Raw genomic sequence first — 20,297 nt, forward strand, 5'->3', positions numbered from 1 at the left:
ATTTTCCTTCCGGAGCACGCATATGCATCGCATATCATATCTTGCATATCATACATGTTTTGCATCATGTTGCTTGTGCATTTCTCGTTGTTGATTGTGGTTCCGTTTGTTTGTGTTCTTGTCTTGGATAGAGCCGGGAGACGAGTTCGTGAACGAGGAACCTGTCGAGTACGCTTACGAGGATCAAGCTTTCGACAACTCTGAGAACCTTGCAGGCAAGATGACCACCCCTCGAAATCACTTCTATCTTTGCTATGCTAGTTGTTCGCTCCATTGCCATGCTCGCTACCTATCTTTTGCTATATCATGTCTCCCATTTTAGCCATGTCAGCCCTAACCATCCTTTCCTAGCAAACCGTTGTTTGGCTAAGTTACCGCGTTTTGCTCAGCCCCTCTTATAGCGTTGCTAGTTGCAGGTGAAGTTGAAGTTTGTTCCATGTCGGAACATGGATATGTTGGGATATCACAATATCTCTTATTTAATCAATGCATCTATATATTTTGGTAAAGGGTGGAAGGCTCGGCCTTATGCCTGGTGTTTTGTTCCACTCTTGCCGCCCTAGTTACTGTTATACCGGGATTATGTTCCTTGAGTTTGCGTTCCTTACGCTGTCGGGTGATTTATGGGACCCCCTTGGCAGTTCGCCTTGAATAAAACTCCTCCAGCAAGGCCCAACCTTGGTTTTACTATTTGCTACCTAAGCCTTTTCCCCCGGGTTTTCGCGAGCCCGAGGGTCATCTTATTTTAACCCCCCCCCGGGCCAGTGCTCCTTCGAGTGTTGGTCCGAACTGAGCAGACTGCGGGGCCCCCTCCTGGAAACTCGAGGTCTGGTTTTACTCGTAGGATGTCTCATCCGGTGTGCCCTGAGAACGAGATATGTGCAGCTCCTATCGGGATTTGTCGGCACATTCGGGTGGCTTTGCTGGTCTTGTTTTACCATTGTCGAGATGTCTTGTAAACCGGGATTCCGAGACTGATCGGGTCTTTCCGGGAGAAGGTTTATCCTTCGTTGACCGTGAGAGCTTATGATGGGCTAAGTTGGGACACCCCTGGAGGGTATTATCTTTCGAAAGCCGTGCCCGCGGTTATGAGGCAGATGGGAATTTGTTAATGTCCGGTTGTAGACAACTTGTCACTTGACCCAGTTAAAATACATCAACTGCGTGTGTAGCCGTGATGGTCTCTTCTCGGCGGAGTCCGGGAAGTGAACACGGTCTATGTTATGTATGACGTAAGTAGGTGTTCAGGACCACTTCTTGGTCATTGCTAGATGACGTCCGTTCCGTTGCTTCTCTTCTCGCTCTCATTTGCGCAAGTTAGCCACCATATATGCTTTTGCCGCTGTAGCTTAAATAGTCTTGATCTCGCGGGCGTGAGATTGCTGAGTCCCCGTGACTCACAGATTCTACCAAAACAGTTGCAGGTGCCGACGATGCCAGTGCAGATGATGGCGTCGATCTCAAGTGGGAGTTCGACGAGGAACGTGGTCGTTACTACGTGTCTTTTCCTGATGATCAGTAGTGGAGCCCAGTTGGGACGATCGGGGATCTAGCATTTGGGGTTGTCTTATTTTCATCTGGAATTTGACCGTAGTCGGTCTATATGATTGTATTTTGGATGATATATGAATGATATTTATGTATTGTGTGAAGGGGCGATTGTAAGCCAACTCTTTATCCCATTCTTGTTCATTACATGGGATTGTGTGAAGATGACCCTTCTTGCGACAAAACCACTATGCGGTTATGCCTCTAAGTCGTGCCTTGACACGTGGGAGATATAGCCGCATCGTGGGCGTTACATTGTCGTATGCCACCGATAGCAAAGGGCTCTTTGTCGTCTGCCACTGACGGCAAAGGTGACATGTGGAAGCAACCTGTGCAACCTGGGAGCACTGGGTCTAACCCATTTTGTCACTTTGTCGTCGGTGGCAGACGGCAAAGGCTGGTGTGACTTTGTCGTCGGTGGCGGACGACAAAGTCTGCCAGTAGCCACCTAAGGCCAGCTGACGTCACCTAGCAGACGACAAAGGAGCTTGTCTCTTTGCCGTCTGCAGGCAGACGACAAAGTCTGCGTTAGCTACCTAACGGGGCTAACCTCATTGCTATGCCATCCAGTTACTTTGCCGTCTGTTTTGTGTGTATGGCAGACAACAAAGGTCTTTGTCGCCCGGTTTATTTATGCAGATGGCAAAGTAGCCCTTTACAATGGTTTACTGTGTTGGAAGTGAGGCCGTCTGCCAGCACACGACAAAGACATTTGCCGTCCGTGAACCTGTCCTTTGCCAGCTACCATGGTAGAGGGCAAAGTACCCGATTCCTGTAGTGTACCCAGCAATGTCGGTGTTCTGGGAACGAGGGTACCCAGACTTGCCTGCCTGTGGCCCACGACGTGGCTCCATCGACGGCCTGGTACGGCCCATCTACAAGATCACCAAGACAAGACCCTCACGAGGGTCCAAGCCTCGCGAGACGGATAATGTCAAGACCTCCCGAATGAGCAGCCTCCCCAAGCGGCCTCCCGAGGAGCGGAGATTCCTATGCAGGTACTGTAGTGACCCGACCTTAGGCGGTCAAGTCTCTGTGCTTAAGTGTCATCCCTGGATCGGTATGCTGACACACACAGTACTCGAGGATTTATAACAGAGGTAAATCACATGTATAAAATAACGTAAATACTATTACCTCAATCCAAATAGCGGAAGTAACAACAAAGTTGTGGATTCCCATCAACACCAATGGCAAAGTTGAGTGTAGACATCGTAACCCTAACGTATCACTTACTCGTCGTAAGAATCCTGCAACATGAGACGTTGCAGCAATGTAGGTCAATACATTGAATGTACTAGCAATTTCACACTATATATAAAGCAATGATGAATAATAGCTATCACTAAATGCATATTGTGCTGGTGGAAGCTCAAAGTTTAATTTTGCATAAAGCCAATTTTTCCGTACAACAAAGAAATAGAGTTTATTTAACTACAAAGTTTGTTGAAAAACATTGAGAATGGAAACCCCATCTCAATCCCAAAATAATAATCATTTACCCAAACAAATTAATTAAGTAAAGTGCTGAGATCAACATAATAATTCAAGCACCAGATACTCAAGATGTCCATAACCGGGGACACGGCTAACCATGATTAGTTTGTACACTCTGCAGAGGTTTGCGCACTTTTCCCCACAAGACTCGTTCTCCTCTGTTGAATTTCTCGCACTACATGATGTTTGAGAAACGGATGATCAAGACACAGTCTTTCAGAAGCGTTAACTCTTTTGATGGTTAGACCGTACCACCTACATCCCCTACATCTGCTAGTCTACCACTGAAAGAGGTCACACAACATACTCAACTATGCCAGAGCCCATAATGGCTTGTGGCTGCACACGGAAGTTTCTAGCATGAATAATCTTATGATCCCTTTGAGCCTGGGTGGCAGACCATAGTAAAAATCACACGGATACACCGGGATTCTCCTTGGACAACCCTGGATTCCCCAGGTGCCCACAAACCAATCCACCTAGATGTGTATTAAAGTATCCACCTTAAGTTCAACCTTAGTTAACAAAGATCTCTCACGTCTTTCATGAATTCTCTCAAACCAATCCACGCCTACGAGCATAGCATAGCAATATAAGCATACGTAGTAACTCCCAAGGTTTGAATAAAGGAAAATAGGTTCTACCTAATCAACTACTTCCCAATACCCACATGTTATCAAAAATCCTACTCATGCAATGTTTGAGGGTTGAAACTAATGCATAAAAACTGGGTATGAAGAGTATGATCAAAGTGTGAACTTGCCTGGTACTGTTGATGAAGACGATTCGCAGTCATAACTCCTGATAGTTCTACTCGTCACACTCCGGTCAATCTATCATAAGCAAGCAATAGTAACCACACATAAGCAATCATGCAAAAGAATCGAAGAAAAGATCTTGGAAAACTTCGAAAACAAGCAATTAACTCTTGCAACAGAAAACAATTTCTAACGGTACCAAAATTGAGTGAATTTGGCCTTATCAGAAAGTTTAGGTCAAGAGCTTCGATTTGCAAAAAGAAGCAACTCAAACGGAGCTATAAAAGTGAAGTTATGAACAAAACAAGTTTGAATTCAAATCTGTTTGAAATCAAATTTTAAATTATCAAAAACATGTTCAAGTTGTTTTACTGGATGGAGGGGATCATAATGAAGAAGTGGGCGTTGGTTTCGTCGAATTTGGACAAACAGTTAAGAAGTTGAGAGGGTTTGAAAATCAGGGGCTAAACTGAAAAAAAACTGCAACTAGGTCCTTGACAAAAAATAACAGAAAAGGAAAAGATCTAACGAACGAACGTTCGCTGCAGAAGCTTATAAGACGAATACCATTTGCTACTGAACCTAAACTAGCGAACATCCACTAATTAACCCAACTAAATAATAAAACCGTCTTTAAAAGAAAACCGAAGAAAACCCTAAAAAAAATAAACCAGACCGGGGCGGTTTATTACCGGTTCACAAAAAACCGGCGATGGTGGTGGTTACTCCGGCGAGACGGGACGGCGGCGCGGCGGCTCCGGCGAGGTGCGGCAACGGCGGCGGTGGCGCGGGGCTACGACGCTGGCGGGCGGCAGCGGCGCAAGCGGCGGGCGGCACGAGCGACGGAGTGCGGCGCGGCAGAAGTGCGGCGGCGGCGTGGGGCGAGGGGCAGTGGAATCGGCGCTCGAGGGAGGAGAGAGAGAGGGGCGGCAGCTTTATAGGAGGGGAGGGGCAGGGCGGCCTTGGAGGAGGGGGCAATGCGGCGGGGTGGCGCATGTCCCGGTTGGACACGGCGTCGGCGGTGGCTGCCGTGCGGAAGCGGGAGACCGCCTTGTGGTCGGGAGCGATGCGGGAGAGGAGCTGGGCCGGCCCAGTCGGCGGAAGAGGTTTTTTTAAATACAGACAGACAAAGAAATAAAACAAAGAGGAAAAAAATATTATACAGGCATATAATATATCAAAATTTTCAGAAAAGATTTTCTAAAACATGGACATTTTTCTAACGTCAAATAAATTCCTCCAAAATTTAAATAAAGCAAAGAGTACTACTATTACAATAAAACCCAATAAAAATCATTTTAAAAATACGAAAATGATTTGAAACTCATTTATCTCCATTTTTCTACTGTAGGGAATCATTTTACCCTATTTTCCATATATTTTATTTTTGGAGAAAAATAATTTGAATAAAAACCAAATAACTCCAAATAAAAGAATAATAATTTCAAAGGGACTTTAATTTTGATTCTTTTAAACTTCCAACTCATATTTCATATGTTTTGAAGAAGTCATTTTATCCTCTCTCATGAAAATCATTGAGTTGCATAAAGTTTCTGAATTTGAAATAGTTCCAGATGAAATTCAAATATTTTCAAAAACCCTTTTCATTTTAAATGGAAGAAGTCATGTCATCTTCTCTCTAGGGTTTTGTATTTGAAAAAAAATTGAATTTATGGAGATCATAAATGCAAAAATGAAAGTTTGGGAAAGTCCTCTTATTCCCTCTCATTTAACTTTGAAAAGTTTCAAATTTCACTAAATTTCACACAAGCAACCACACCACAATCAAACAATCAATCAAGGCTATCTATTTAATATAACATTCCAAAATTTAGAATTTTGGGATGTTACAAACCTACCACCCTTAAAATGAATCTCGCCCTCGAGATTCGGAGAGGCTAGTAAGAAATAGGCTAGGTTCGGGGTCTTCTCAAAATGCATCGATCGTCATAGGGGTCTGCGGTGCTACCACCCTTAGAAGCATGGTTACGGTTCCATCAAAACCCATATACTCCATCCTTATCATTGACAGTGTCGATCTTCTCAGATTCTCGGGAAAATTCCTACGCTGGGCTCTTCCCATAGTGGCATAACCTTTTCCTCAATTTCGTGTCCTTTCATCTTGGTATGGTTCTTCTGTGACCGAGTCTTCTTATCTGACGGGTCTGGCGCCAATACTAAACAACTATCGATATCTCATGGTGGTCATCAATTTATGGTTTCTCCTGCAGGAAATGGGTCTGGGTTGAACCTCACCGTATAACCTACAGTTGGCAACGGCTGCCTTGTACAAGGGGAAAAATTGTCATACCATTCTAAGGTTTAAACAAGGTTTAACATCCTCATCTCTCTACTATAGGTAAGTCACTCATATTTACCACCCCATATAGCAAAGGCGAATAATAAGAGTAAGTCGGTATGGTGATCAATCCATCCCGCACGCAAATCATTACCTTGTATATGGTTTAGCGAATCTCGCGTTCTAACACTCGGTCATCCTCACAAGCATTGCAGAAATTCTCTTGTCGACGAACTAAGTTCGGATAATCCATTGATTCTGCAAGCTAAACAAACATCTATCGTTCCTTCCCAACTCTCAGGTTTTGCTTTACTCCTATAAGATCGTTTGTTGATAAAGGCATATCCTCTTCCAGGATTTTTCCTTCAGCAAGAGTGTGCTTGCTTCTTAGCAGGTCCTGGAGCCTGTGGGTTATGGCCCATCTCATCACTTGTAAACCTTGAACTCATCATTGGGAAACTGATCACTATTCTACATCCAGCTTCCTAGCATTCTTAAATCCATCCAATTGTACTGTCTCCCTTCCTTATATTTGTACCAAACTAAGACGTGATTACTCAGACTCATCATCGAGTTAAAATTTCTCCATATTACCTACATTATACCTCCTCTATATCCAATAGTACTTCATCCCTTCATATTCTTGGGATATCCCACATATAGAGATAAAACTCATACTTATTTTGTCCAAAGTCCACTCCGCGGAATATCATAATCCTTTCCAGAGGTCAAGTGTCCTCACAGGGTACTATCACCCTTGAAATGCACAAATTCTTCCATAGACCATATTTCTCATATCCTCGAAAATGGACAAAATCTTTCTTCATAGAGTAACTAATCATAAAATCCAAATCAGTACCAACGATGCTAACTTCATTGATTCTCAGTTTATTACAATCTCCTGCACTTCCATTACATGCCTCAACTCAACACATGAATATAAAAGAATTGTTCCCACTACTACCTCTATATTCCTCACAACGGAATCCAATTGTGTATCCTCATTGGGACAATCTCTAGCAAAGTGCCCTGCTTCATTACAACGGAAATATATTACTTCTAACAAGTCTCGAGGTTTCCTTGTAATTACATAGCATCCTTGGGTCCTCGGCTATCTTTTTGGGCAACCATTGACATAGTGCCCTGAATCTTTGCAGCTGAAATAGGTGATATGACTCAGGTCCTTCTTTGTAGAAATTGGGTTATTCCTGGAATCCAATCTATTTCTCTTCCTGGACTTTTCCGTGCCAATCAGGGCTTCTATTTCCTACGGGTCATATTCTACTTCTTCTATCGGGAATTCTACTAGATCCCCATTCAGACAATTCTGGGAGATGTGTCCTTCTTCTCCACATGAATAGCATGACTTGGTGCAGGTTTTAATTGGGTCTTCTTCGGGTGTGTCCTCCACCTCTTCCTTCATCACATGTTCTTCTAAAATTTTCATGAGGGCTCCTTTCATTGCTTCTTTCGTCTCTGGATGGTTCTTTGCACCATGGGTAAATGTGACACTGAGCAGGGTAGTGGGTAGTCCCTTCACACAAGAAACAAGTAATCTGCCTAGTTGGGCATTCTTCAGCTGGGTGACTTTCTTCACAATGAGGGCATTCATCCTTGTGTTCTTTATGGTTGTGTCCTATTTCTCCACAGAGTTTGCATGCACCAGGTTTCTTCATATCCTTTCCATAAGACTTCAACTCCTGGGGCACAAGACGAGACCTTTGCAGAGTTAACTTAAATTATTTCCAAGTGGTTACTCCTTGTCATCCATTAATGGTTTGGTACATCCTCCACCACGTAGCAGCAGCTCTTTCAAAGCACTAAAGAGCATGCTGGTTCATATCCTTTCTGGCTATAGTGTTATTCTTCATGTGATCCTCCATGTTCTAAATCCATCGGTCCGTAATTATCAGTCCCAAAAATGTGAGTTCATCTCCATTCATCTTCTATTGGTCCTGGGGTTTTGGGGTGAGATAAGAGAGATAGAGGGGGATACACACAATACAAACAAAAGTTTTGAAAAGACAGATTTTATTTTGTGGCTGTCGGAAAAACATCAAACAAATGACAGCTCACAATCGTCGCATCTAACGTAGGTATATAACATGGGTTTGGTCTTCTAATGGTCAATAAATCTTTAAGGTCGCCAAACTCTTCAAGTCTTGTTCATGTCTCCGATGGCTTCTTCCGATCGTGCTCGCTGATCTTCTCAAGTTCTTTTGCCAGATTATCTCTGTTGACGCGAAGTCTCTCATGACGTCCTTTAGTATTCTGGAGCTGCGTTCCAAACTTCTGGGTTTCAACATCCTTGACATGAACCATGATCCTACTGTCCTTCAGTTCTTGATGAATCTCCGGTATCTTGAGGTTTTTCTCCTCCATCTTGGCTACTTTCAGCTTCTGGGTCCTGAGTTCTTCACGAAATGTTTCCTTGTCAAATACAGCTTCCTGAAGGTCCATCTAGAAATTCTTGATGTAATACTCCAGATCCTGGTGATACACCAGCTAAAGTTAAAAGTGCATCCTTTGCTGATAGATGCTCCATCAGCCTTCTACCATCCAATCCTTTTGAAGAAATGCATGCTTAACTCAGCACGATGACAATAGCATAAGCGGGCGATAATACCATGGTTAGTCGTGTCTATGCCCATGTTACTGCCATGAACTTTCATTCCATAATTGATCTCTCCTGCCTTAGGGTTTTCTTGACAAAAACTTTGAGGTTTAACGCTCCATGTTCTGGTCTTTCTCCGACACACCTTGATCTCGGGTATTGAGAGCTTCAATAGTCCGACAAATTCCATAAGGGTAACCTTCCTTGGTCATACCAATCTGGAAATTCTTCAAAGCCTTCAAATTCTCGTAGTCTTTGGAGTCTTCAACCAATGTAGTTTCAATTGCACGGTAAAATCCTCTTTATTCCGAGGTGGTCTTAGTTGTCTGATATCTTCTACTCCTTGAAGTGGTCTCACCAGTCGAATCTTTGTGTGGTCAAAAGGGGTAAGGGGTATAGTCTAACTAAAAGGGAATATTTTGATAAAGCTCAGAAAAGAAGAGAGGTAAAAGATCCTTTTGAAAATAAAGTTTTAGAGAAAATCTTTCCTATGGGCTTGCCAGTTTCTAGGGGTCACGTCCTACAGTCAACATGTGCTTTGATACCATCTTGTAGTGACCCGACCTCAGACGGTCAAGTCTCTATGCTTAAGTGTCACCCTGGATCGGTATGCTGACACACACAGTACTCGAGGATTTATAACAGAGGTAAATCACATGTATAAAATAACGTAAATACTATTACCTCAATCCAAATAGCGGAAGTAACAACAAAGTTGTGGATTCCCATCAACACCAATGGCAAAGTTGAGTGTAGACATCGTAACCCTAACGTATCACTTACTTGTCGTAAGAATCCTGCAACATGAGACGTTGCAGCAATGTAGGTCAATACATTGAATGTACTAGCAATTTCACACTATATATAAAGCAATGATGAATAATAGCTATCACTAAAAGCATATTGTGCTGGTGGAAGCTCAAAGTTTAATTTTGCATAAAGCCATTTTTTTCCTACAACATAGGAATAGATTTTATTTAACTACAAAGTTTGTTGAAAAACATTGAGAATGGAAACCCCATCTCAATCCCAAAATAATAATAATTTACCCAAACAAATTAATTAAGTAAAGTGTTGAGATCAACATAATAATTCAAGCACCAGATACTCAAGATGTCCATAACCGGGGACACGGCTAACCATGATTACTTTGTACACTCTGCAGAGGTTTGCGCACTTTTCCCCACAAGACTTGTTATCCTCCGTTGAATTTCTCGCACTACATGATGTTTGAGAAACGGATGACCGAGACACAGTCTTTTAGAAGCATTAACTCTTTCGATGGGTAGACCGTACCACCTACATCCCCTACATCTTCTAGTCTACCACTGAAAGAGGTCACACAACATACTCAACTATTCCAGAGCCCATAATGGCTTGTGGCTGCACACGGAAGTTTCTAGCATGAATAATCTTATGATCCCTTTGAGCCTGGGTGGCAGACCATAGGAAAAATCACACGGATACCCTGGGATTCTCCTTGGACAACACTGGATTCCCCAGGTGCCCACAAATCAATCCACTTGGATGTGTATTAAAGTATCCACCTTAAGTTCAACCTTAGTTAACAAAGATCTCTCAGGTCTTTCATGAATTCTCTCAAACCAATCCGCATCTACGAGCATAGCGTAGCAATATAAGCATACGTAGTAACTCCCAAGGTTTGAATAAAGGACAATAGGTTCTACCTCATCAACTACTTCCCAATACCCACATGTTATCAAAAATCCTACTCATGCAATGTTTGCGGGTTGAAACTAATGCATAAAAACTGGGTATGAAGAGTATGATCAAAGTGTGAACTTGCCTGGTACTGTTGATGAAGACGATTCGCAGTCATAACTCCTGATAGTTCTACTCGTCACACTCCGGTCAATCTATCATAAGCAAGCAATAGTAACCACACATAAGCAATCATGCAAAAGAATCGAAGAAAAGATCTCGGAAAACTTCGAAAACAAGCAATTAACTCTTGCAACAGAAAACAATTTCTAACAGTACCAAAATTGAGTGAATTTGGCCTTATCAGAAAGTTTAGGTCAAGAGCTTCGATTTGCAAAAAGAAGCAACTCAAACGGAGCTATAAAACTGAAGTTATGAACAAAAGAAGTTTGAATTCAAATCTGTTTGAAATCTAATTTTAAATTATCAAAAACATGTTCAAGTTGTTTTACTGGATGGAGGGGATCATAATGAAGAAGTGGGCGTTGGTTTCGTCGAATTTGGACAAACAGTTAAGAAGTTGAGAGGGTTTGAAAGTCAGGGGCTAAACTGGAAAAAAAACTGCAACTAGGTCCCTGACGAAAAATAACAGAAAAAGAAAAGATCTAACAAACGAACGTTCGCTGCAGAAGCTTATAAGATGAAAACCGTTCGCTACTAAACCTAAACTAGCGAACATACACTAATTAACCCAACTAAATAATAAAACCGTCCTTAAAAGAAAAGCGAAGAAAAACCTAAAAAAATAAACCGGACCGGGCGGTTTATTACCGGTTCATAAAAAAAACCGGCGACGGTGGTGGTTAATCCGGCGAGACGGGATGGCGGCGTGGCGGCTCCGGCGAGGTGCGGCAGCGGCGGCGGTGGCACAGGGGCTATGGCGCGGGCGGGCGGCGGCGGCAAGCGGCGGAGTGCGGCACGGAAGAAGTGCGGCGGCGGCGCGAGGCGAGGGGCGGCGGCGTCGGCGCTCGAGGGAGTAGAGAGAGAAGGGCGGCGGCTTTATAGGAGGGGAGGGGCAGGGCGGCCTTGGAGGAGGGGGCAAGGCGGCGGGGTGGCTCGTGTCCCGGACGGACACCGCGTCGGCGGCGGCTGCCGTGCGGCGGCGGGAGACCGCCTCGCGGTCGAGGGCGACGCAGGCGAGGAGCTGGGCCGCGGCCTGGCTGGGGCTGGGCCGGCCCAATCGGCGGAAAAGTTTTTTTAAATACAGACAGACAAAGAAATAAAAGAAAGAGAAAAAAATTTCAGAAAAAGATTTTCTAAAACATGAACATTTTTCTAACATCAAATAAATTCTTCAAATATTTAAATAAAGCAAAGAGTACTACTGTTGCAACAAAACCCAATAAAAATCATTTTAAAAATACCAAAATGACTTCAAAATCATTTCTCTCCATTTTTCTACTGTAGGGAATCATTTTACCCTATTTTCCATATATTTAATTTTTGGAGAAAAATAATTTGAATAAAAACCAAATAACTCCAAATAAAAAAAATTCAAAGGGACTTTAATTTTGATTCTTTTAAACTTCCAACTCATATTTCATATGTTTTGAAAATGTCATTTTATCTTCTCTCATGAAAATCATTGAGTTGCATGAAGTTTCTGAATTTGAAATAGTTCCAGATGAAATTCAAATATTTTCAAAAATCCTTTTCATTTTAAATGGAAGAAGTCATGTCATCTTCTCTCTAGGGTTTTGTATTTAAAAAGAATTTGAATTTATGGAGATCATAAATGCAAAAATGAAAGTTTGGGAAAGTCCTTTTATTCCCTCTCATTTAACTTTCAAAAGTTTCAAATTTCACTCAGTTTCACACAAGCAACCACACCACAATCAAACAATCAATCAAGACTATCTATTTAATATAACATTCCAAAATTTAGAATTTTGGGATGTTACAGGTACCCAGCTTCATGAGGCTACCATGACGCAATCCATGACGACCGAGGCAGGCGGGCTCCAGCGGGCGCAGAGCAGGCAGTTTCCTCTTTGGTGCTAAGGAGGAAAGGACAGACGTGGGTTCCCGAGGAATCTGGCAAAGGTTTTCATTCTGGTGCAACGAGACCAAGACCGCTAGCACGGCAGGACAGATGTCATCATCGAGCCAACCGCTGCGTCACGACCAGAAGCTTTGCAGGCGAAGACCACCTTTCGTCAGGATAAGATGTACTACTTGTCCCCTTTCAAATTGGCCACTATGGGATCCCTTCTCACCGACGTTTTGGGGGAAGAGGACCGAGGCCACTATAAATATAGGTTAGCCACCACCGTAGAAGGGGGTGACTCATTCCCTCACCCCTGGACCTCGTGAGGTTGTTCATCCCTTGTGCTAGTTCATCATCATCCCCTCGTGAGGCCAATCCACCACAAAGCAGGAGTAGTGTATTACACCGCAAGGTGGCCCAAAGCTGGGTAAACTATCGTGTTCATCTTCTTCCTTGTTCGTGTGTCGGTGCAACAAACCCCAAGTGTGTTGCCCAGACAGTACACAGGCTTAAGAGCAAGGTTGCAATGTCCAAGACCAGACCAAGCAGAAGAGATCAGCTCTTTGAGAAATCAGAGGGCAGATCAAGAAGGCCAAGTCGAGCTAAAGGAGCAAGATACCACCAAGGAAAAACCTCCCTTGCTAGCCCACTTTCAACCCATTCCTGGCCCAAGTTTTAGTCGCACTTGCGTCGAAACGGACAGCACGCGGACGGACGGGACGCACACCGTTGTCCTTCCCTGCCCCCCCCCCCCCGTAGGGGGCACACCCCGCCCACTCTGCCTCCACTTCGCTCAAAACCCTCCCGCGCCCCCTCCCCTCCCTCCTCCATGGCCAGTGCCCTAACAAATCTCGGCGACCAGGCCGCGGCCGCACGCCTCGTGACGGAGAAGAAGGGTCCCAGGAAGCCGCGATCGGAGCTCACACCGGCGGAGCTCGCCAAGCTTGACAGCGAATCGACCAAGAGGAGGAACCGGCAGACAAAGGTTGTGGAGAAGAAAGCCACTCCCTGCTAAGCCACCGAGGCGGCCGCGATGCGTGCCACACAACACGAGGACGATGTCGACAACAAGGAGTCCATCATTGCCAAGGCGCACGCGCTCCTCGTGTTAGGGTTGTGGTGACCCCCGCCAACCATTTTCTCGATCGCTACCATGGCCGTGACTAGCACAGACTCCTTGGCCATTCGTCTGCAGCACTACCGGTCCTCGAGCTCATCTGTCACACCAGGGACACCCGGGTATCGTGCGCCACCGTTGCATGGCCATGGCCAGACCCGGTTCTCCACGTCGCCGGACGACAGTGTGCTCACGTGGGCCACCCTCGCCATCCCGACTGCGAGCGTCATCGACGTCAACATGACGCAGGGATACAGTACTAGAGCTGGCCAGCCGTCCGACGAGACGCAAAGGAAGCCGTCTGGTCAATTCATACGACCAACCTTGCCGGCGCCTACAAGATGTTCGATGAAATGCCACTGCCGACGCCGACGACCCTGACTACGCCGCTTCCATGGAGAAAATTATCTTCGAAGGTCATGGTGAGGCCTTCAACCTCGATGGTTAAGGTCATGCTTTCGATCCCGACATGACCCAAAGCCAGGACGGCCGCGGCCAGTATGGTGATGACCTATTCGGTGGCCATAATGAAGATGAGATGGACGACCATGGCAACTCATGGCACGAAGATGATGAATTTTATCGTGAAAATGAGGAAGAAGAGATCGACATTGAGAAGGAGAGATTGATGTTTATCAATGAGCTCACCCAAAGGGCTGAGGCACAAAAGAGGAGGCAAAGCATTCACACGGGGTCATACACCAAAGAGGAGGACACTTTGATTTGCGAGAGTTGGATGGAGTTAGGCCAAGATCCCACGAAAGGTGTCGAGCAAGAAGGATCCGTCTTTTCGACGAGAGTTCACAAAACCTTTCATGAGCAGAGGAACTTTGCCCCCCCCCCCCCCCCGCACCAATTTGTGAGCACCCGCGACATCAACTCAATCCAAATGGATGGGGGTTCATCCAACAAGAGTGCAACAAGTAATGTGACGCGCTTGAGAGCGTCCAATCCCGTCCCGTGATTGGCCTAGGCGTTGGTGACTTGGTACGAACCTCTCCTATTTTTCATTGCATGCCATCATCATGTTTCATGCATCTTGTGTCCTTCCATGTTACAATTGCGGCATCATCTTTGATTGTGTAGGCATTCCAATCTTTGAAAGCCTTCAAGGCCCGGCACAAGAACAAGCCCTTTACTCTCATGCATTGTTGGTCGCTCATCAAAGATTGTCCCAAGTTCAAAGACCAATATGCCGCTCGTAAGAAGAAAGGAGGGAAGGCGGCGGCCGTGGCTGAGGAGGGAGACTTGCTCAAGAGGCCGAGGGGCAAGATAAACTCCAAGGCCGACGAGAAGCGTGATGCATCATCCATGGCCTTGCAAGCAACTTTGGAAGGCATGATGAGTCAAAAGGAAGTGAGGAAGGAGAGGAGGAGCAAAGGGAAGGATGAGCAAATGAAATTATACCTAGAGCTCCAAACTAACAAGCTTGACATGAGTAGGCCGCCTAGAGGAGGAAGCTTGACATTGAGGAGGCCGCTCAATTGAAGAAGCTTGTGATCGAGGCCACCAATGCCGACACCAAAGCAAAAGAGGTGGCACTCGTGATCATGAGCGTCGACAAGACCAACATGTCACCGGAGAGAAAGGCTTGATTCGCGAATCGGCAGAAGGAGATGTTCGCACAAGCGCCTCTGTTGAAACGCCAGCACGCTACTTTTTGCGCGCGTCCGTTTCGGGTAAAACGGACGAACCAGACGGCCCAGCGCGTGGGAGCAAACGGACTTTTGTCCGTTTTCTGTCCACTTTCGACCCATCCCCGGACGAAATTTGCGCCGATTTTGGGGTGAAACGGACATCGCACGGACGAGCGGGACGCGCGCTTGTCCTCCCCTGGCCCGCATGTCGGTGGCACAAAGCAAAACCCCCTCGCGCCCCATTTGACGCCATTTTCCCCCAAACCCTCTCACGTCCCACCGCCCCCTCCCTCCCCCGTCCATGGCCGACGCCCAGGCGAATTTTGGAGGCTGGCTGTGTTGCCGGCGAATAAAACTATTCATTTTAAAGGCTGGCTGTGTTGCCGGCCACTGGCTATGTTGCCGGCAAGGACGTGTAGGCCGCTGGCTCTGTTGCCGACGTGAACTAGGGCCGCTGGCCTGAACTAGAGCCACTGGTATTTGAAACGTTGTTCTCTTTTTAATATGGAGGCGGACAAGATGGGGCTAAAAAATGCTGCCGCGCGCTGGACGCACGGTCACCGTATCTCAGGACACGTCCGGACACGACCCCATCGCTCTACCCAAACGGACAGAATCCGGGCAAAGCGGGCGTCTGTTTGGGGTCGCGCGGTGGAGTTGGCCTTATGGATTCGACGGCTGCAATTTCCCCTCGGCCTGTCCGTGCACAGTTAGTTAAGTGTCGCCGTTCAGAATTCACCTGGCTGTGCACGAGACATGTGGTCTGGTAGTTCCGCGTTTGCCAGCTCTGCTCCGGTCCAGCTTCATCACGTGATTCTAAAAAAAGTTGGAGGCGGCCGGCACAGTGTCCGTGCAGCTCCAAATCGTCCACGCGGCTGAGCAAGAAGCCAGCGAGGACCCATTTTCGCGGAGACGGACAGCGACAACGTCGTCTTTTTGCACATTTCAACGATTTCAGTTCGTAATCCATGGCAAAATGGACGAGATGGAGTGTCAATTATAGATAGGGCGACTGCCTCTTCCACGCCTACCTAGCCCGCCGACGCTGCCAAACAATACACCTACACTTTTCGGGTACGTTATCCCACCGCCCTTAGTGATTGAACGTACGTTTTTGAGGACCAGCTGCCGACAGCAGTGCAAGCCATGCTCACTGAAGTTTGACCTGTAGATTGTACATTTCGCATGTAAATCGAGATACTGGTATAGCTACGTGCTACTAGAAGGCAGCAAAGTACTAATTCCATACTGGGGCCAAGAGATATTTTTAGCTAAAGAGTAATTAAGCACTACACGGACGATGGCTATCCGTGTTAGTCTTAGCAAGCATGAAAAAGGGAAAACTGAAAACGAATTGACATTTGACAGTACAAATAGAATGGGATAAACTGGTAAACAGTGGGAGAATTAATTGGGGATAGGCATTTGGCACGGCACCAATCAAAAAGTAGTTGTGCATGGGTCTGCCATTCACATGATCCAACCAAGCCCATTGATTGGGCAATGTACCTTTTCTCCGGATCCCCCACCCAGCTGCTCACTCATCGAGACACCTGTGCTGTGCCTGTGCTCACATTGTCAACATGAGTACAATCGCCAACAAATCCAAAGCATCCTCCCACTCGCCGATTCCAAAACATATTTAGCGTTCGTCTCTGTTTCTCCCAGAGCTGAGAGATCCCCATACGACGGTTGCTTCTGTTGCCTTCTTCTGGGTAAGTAAGCTGGGGATTCCTCCTTTCTTGACTGATGCTGCACTGAGGATCTTACAGGGATTCATCTGTTTCTTGTTCAGGGTAAATTGGAAGATGTCTACCAAGTTGATAGCGCTCTACATTACAGTTTGCTCTGTTCTGTTCATCATATCCAAGATGCTCATCTCCTTCCTCTGCTACAAGAAGTGGGCTCGCAAGAAGAGGATCATCGAGACCAGCCTGACAGGTAACAAGAGTTTTCCCCTCACAAATGAGTTCTTGGATATCTTCTCTCTCTTTTTTTTTCTCTTTTGGGAAGAAATAAATCGATGGATCACTCTTAAGGTGGCAAGCTGGTGATCTTCCGGTCGGCGGCGATGCAGTCGCTGAGCCCCAAGGCGTTCATGAGGATGATCATGGGGCTGTCGAGCAAGGACATCATCGGCTCCGGTGGGTACGGGACGGTGTACCTGCTGCGGCTGGACGAGAAGTCGGCGTTCGCCATCAAGAAGCTGAGCAGGGGGAGCGCGGAGATGGACCGCGGGTTCGAGCGGGAGCTGGACACCATGGGCGACATCAAGCACAGGAACATCGTCCCTCTCTGCGGCTACTACGCGGCGCCTCACTTCAACCTGCTCATCTACGAGCTCATGCCCAACGGCAGCCTGGACACCATCCTCCACGGCAAGGAGGAGAAGAAGCAGGCCCTCCTGGACTGGCCGGTGAGGTACAAGATCGCGCTGGGCGTGGCGCGGGGGCTGTCCTACCTCCACCACGACTGCATACCGCACGTCATCCACCGCGACATCAAGTCCAGCAACATACTCCTCGACCACAACATGGAAGCCAGGGTGTCGGACTTCGGCCTCGCCACGCTCATGAAGCCCAACGAGAGCCACGTCACCACCGTCGTCGCCGGCACCTTTGGCTACCTCGCCCCAGGTCCGCAGGCTGCCCAACGAAATATCAATCTATGTATTAACCTTGAGATACATCATCATGCATGTGTGTTCGCTGATCGGTGGTGTGGTTGTTGCTTCAGAGTACTTCGAGACAGGGAGGGCGACGACCAAAGGCGATGTGTACAGCTACGGCGTCGTCTTGCTTGAGCTCCTCACGGGGAAGAGGCCGACGGACGAATCCTTCCTTGAAAACGGCACACGGCTGGTGACCTGGGTAAGCATCCACCTCTCATTCCTCCCGTACTCACACCAGTGACTCAATTAAAATCTGAATGATCGGTTGTGCAAGATTTGATGCGATGAGTAGAATAATTTGGCTTAAATCTCTAGAATGATCGTTGTATGCAGTGACCAATTGATATGTTGCTGAAATAACCCCAACCTAGCTATCAACTACTCCCTCTGTAAACTAATATAAGAGCGTTTAGATCACTACTTTAGTATTCTAAACGCTTTTATATTAGTTTACGGAGGGAGTACTTAGCAATCTGTACTCCGTAGTTGTACCCATCAGAAAACTGATGGGCAGTGGCCGTCACCATGTCACCACGAGGTCCCCAATGTACTCCCATCTTCCATGTCAGATCAACGAGGACTAGTACATTACTAGCGCAGTACAGTAGTATGGTCTGATAATGGACATGTACCTTTTTTGTAGATGTGAAGTAAGGATGACGAATTAATTGGGCATGCATCCCCGGCCGTGTCAAGTGCTGACATCAGTTCATCTGTTGCTGTTTTCAGGTCAAGGAAACCATGGAGGAGAAGAGAGAGGAGCACGCCGTCGACGGCGCTCTGGCGTCTTTTCCGGCGGAGGAGGTCAAGTTCGTGTTCACCGTGGCGGAGAAGTGCCTGGAGTCTGATCCCCGCGATAGGCCAACCATGGTGCAAGTCGCCAAGATGCTTGAGCAAGCCAAGCTGGCATAGTACAGGCTAATTAACGCGCAGTATGTGTAACTAGGTGCTTAATTGGTTGCAGACAATTTTTCCACCCAAGGTGCTGCTTTTGCGAAATTCATGCTGGGTTCTGCACAAAGTTTAGAAGATTTTTGTCGGCAAACGCTACCAATGGTGTTGTATAAGAAACAAAATTTATTGTTCGGATTTGTAATTGAATTTGTACAAACAATTTTATACTTATGATCCAATACTGCTGGGTAGACATAGGTTTAGTGCATCCAAGTAAGAATCATGATGTAAGGAAACTTGATGACCTCTCTAGCTGTACCATATAAATTATTTTGGAAAATGAGAGTATCCATGACAACTTTGTGCATTGGCAAAACCTCGTAAAGGAGCTCCATCAACAGAACACCCCGAGCCTCTTCCTCAAGCTTGATATCTCAAAGGCCTTGGGGCCACATTAGCAATATTTGCCCTCCCAGCAGGAAAGGGAACTATCGCAGTGCTCCCCTGCTCCTCCGTCTCCGCCAGCGGGCACTCCGGCCCCGGCGTCCACCCCCTTGCGCCGGCGACCACCCCGGTCCCGGCGCCCACCTCTCCCGCCGAGGCGGTCTCCTCGCGTCGCTCGCCCATGGCCTCTGGCGCCTCCAGCCCGGCCTTGGTCTCATCCAGGCTGCTGCCCGTGGTCTCCGGCCTTGGCCTCTCCGCCTCACCGGGCTCCGCTGGTTCCTCCGCTGGTGCGCGCCCTTCGGCTGGTGGGCGGCCCCGGATCCGGCCGATGGCCCAGGCTCTGATGTGCTGTGGAGGAAGTCGGGCCCCTCGCGCAAGGCCCTCTGGCGCCGCAGGAAGTTGGAGATGCGGCAGCGGCAGCTTCCGGCAGCGGCGAGGCCTAGGTCGCACTCTCCGGCGTCCTCGCAGGAGCGGCGCGAAATCCCGCCGGATCTGTTCGGGCTGTGTTTCAAGTGCTTTCGGGAGGGACATCACCGGGAAGACTGCACGTTTAAACCGCTCTGCATCCGCTGCGGGCTGGAAGGGCACATCTGATCAGAGTGCACGCGCCCCAGGAGTCCGCGCCCGGAGGAGGAGCTCCGGGGCGATGCCATGGCTAAGGTGGCGCGCTACGGCCAGCAACTGCCGCCAGCAGGACTTGCGGGCAGGCTGTCGCCGGCGACTAGGCAGGTCTCCCCTCAGGGGCGGCCCTCGTCAGTCGCGGTGGACACCGTACCTGTGGGGTCTTGGCTGGCGCCGCCAGCTGCGGCCGTTGATGTCTGTGTCATCTCGCGGACCCCGGAGATGGACGACATGGAGCGGCGCCTCCGTCTGGCAGTGGTGGCATACATCGGTAGCTCGCGGCCGGTGGTTTCATGTGTGGATGTGGCAGAGGCCATCGCTGCACAGTTAGACATCCCTAGGCACAAGTTCTCTGTGCACAAGTACCATCCGGAAGACTTCCTCGTGGTCTTTGCGGCGCTGGATCTTCGCAACAAGGCGCTGATGGCCAACTCGGTTGAGCATGGCTTCTTCAAGATCTTCTTCAGGCCATGGCTTCGACAGGCGCA

General features: G+C 47.3%; 1 protein-coding gene across 1 annotated transcript; it reads left to right on the forward strand.

The window, feature by feature from the left end:
• The first annotated feature begins 16,635 nt into the window (after positions 1-16,635).
• On the forward strand, positions 16,636-19,017 carry LOC109786814 (receptor-like serine/threonine-protein kinase At1g78530). The gene is made up of 5 exons (XM_020345367.4): positions 16,636-16,894; positions 16,975-17,120; positions 17,219-17,815; positions 17,916-18,049; positions 18,580-19,017. Exons 2-5 carry the CDS (start codon positions 16,988-16,990, stop codon positions 18,760-18,762), a joined length of 1,047 nt encoding a protein of 348 aa, XP_020200956.1. The 5' UTR covers positions 16,636-16,894; positions 16,975-16,987; the 3' UTR covers positions 18,763-19,017.
• The last annotated feature ends 1,280 nt before the right edge of the window (positions 19,018-20,297 follow it).

Source organism: Aegilops tauschii, chromosome 3 (assembly GCF_002575655.3).
Source record: "Aegilops tauschii subsp. strangulata cultivar AL8/78 chromosome 3, Aet v6.0, whole genome shotgun sequence".
Lineage (NCBI taxonomy): Eukaryota > Viridiplantae > Streptophyta > Magnoliopsida > Poales > Poaceae > Aegilops > Aegilops tauschii.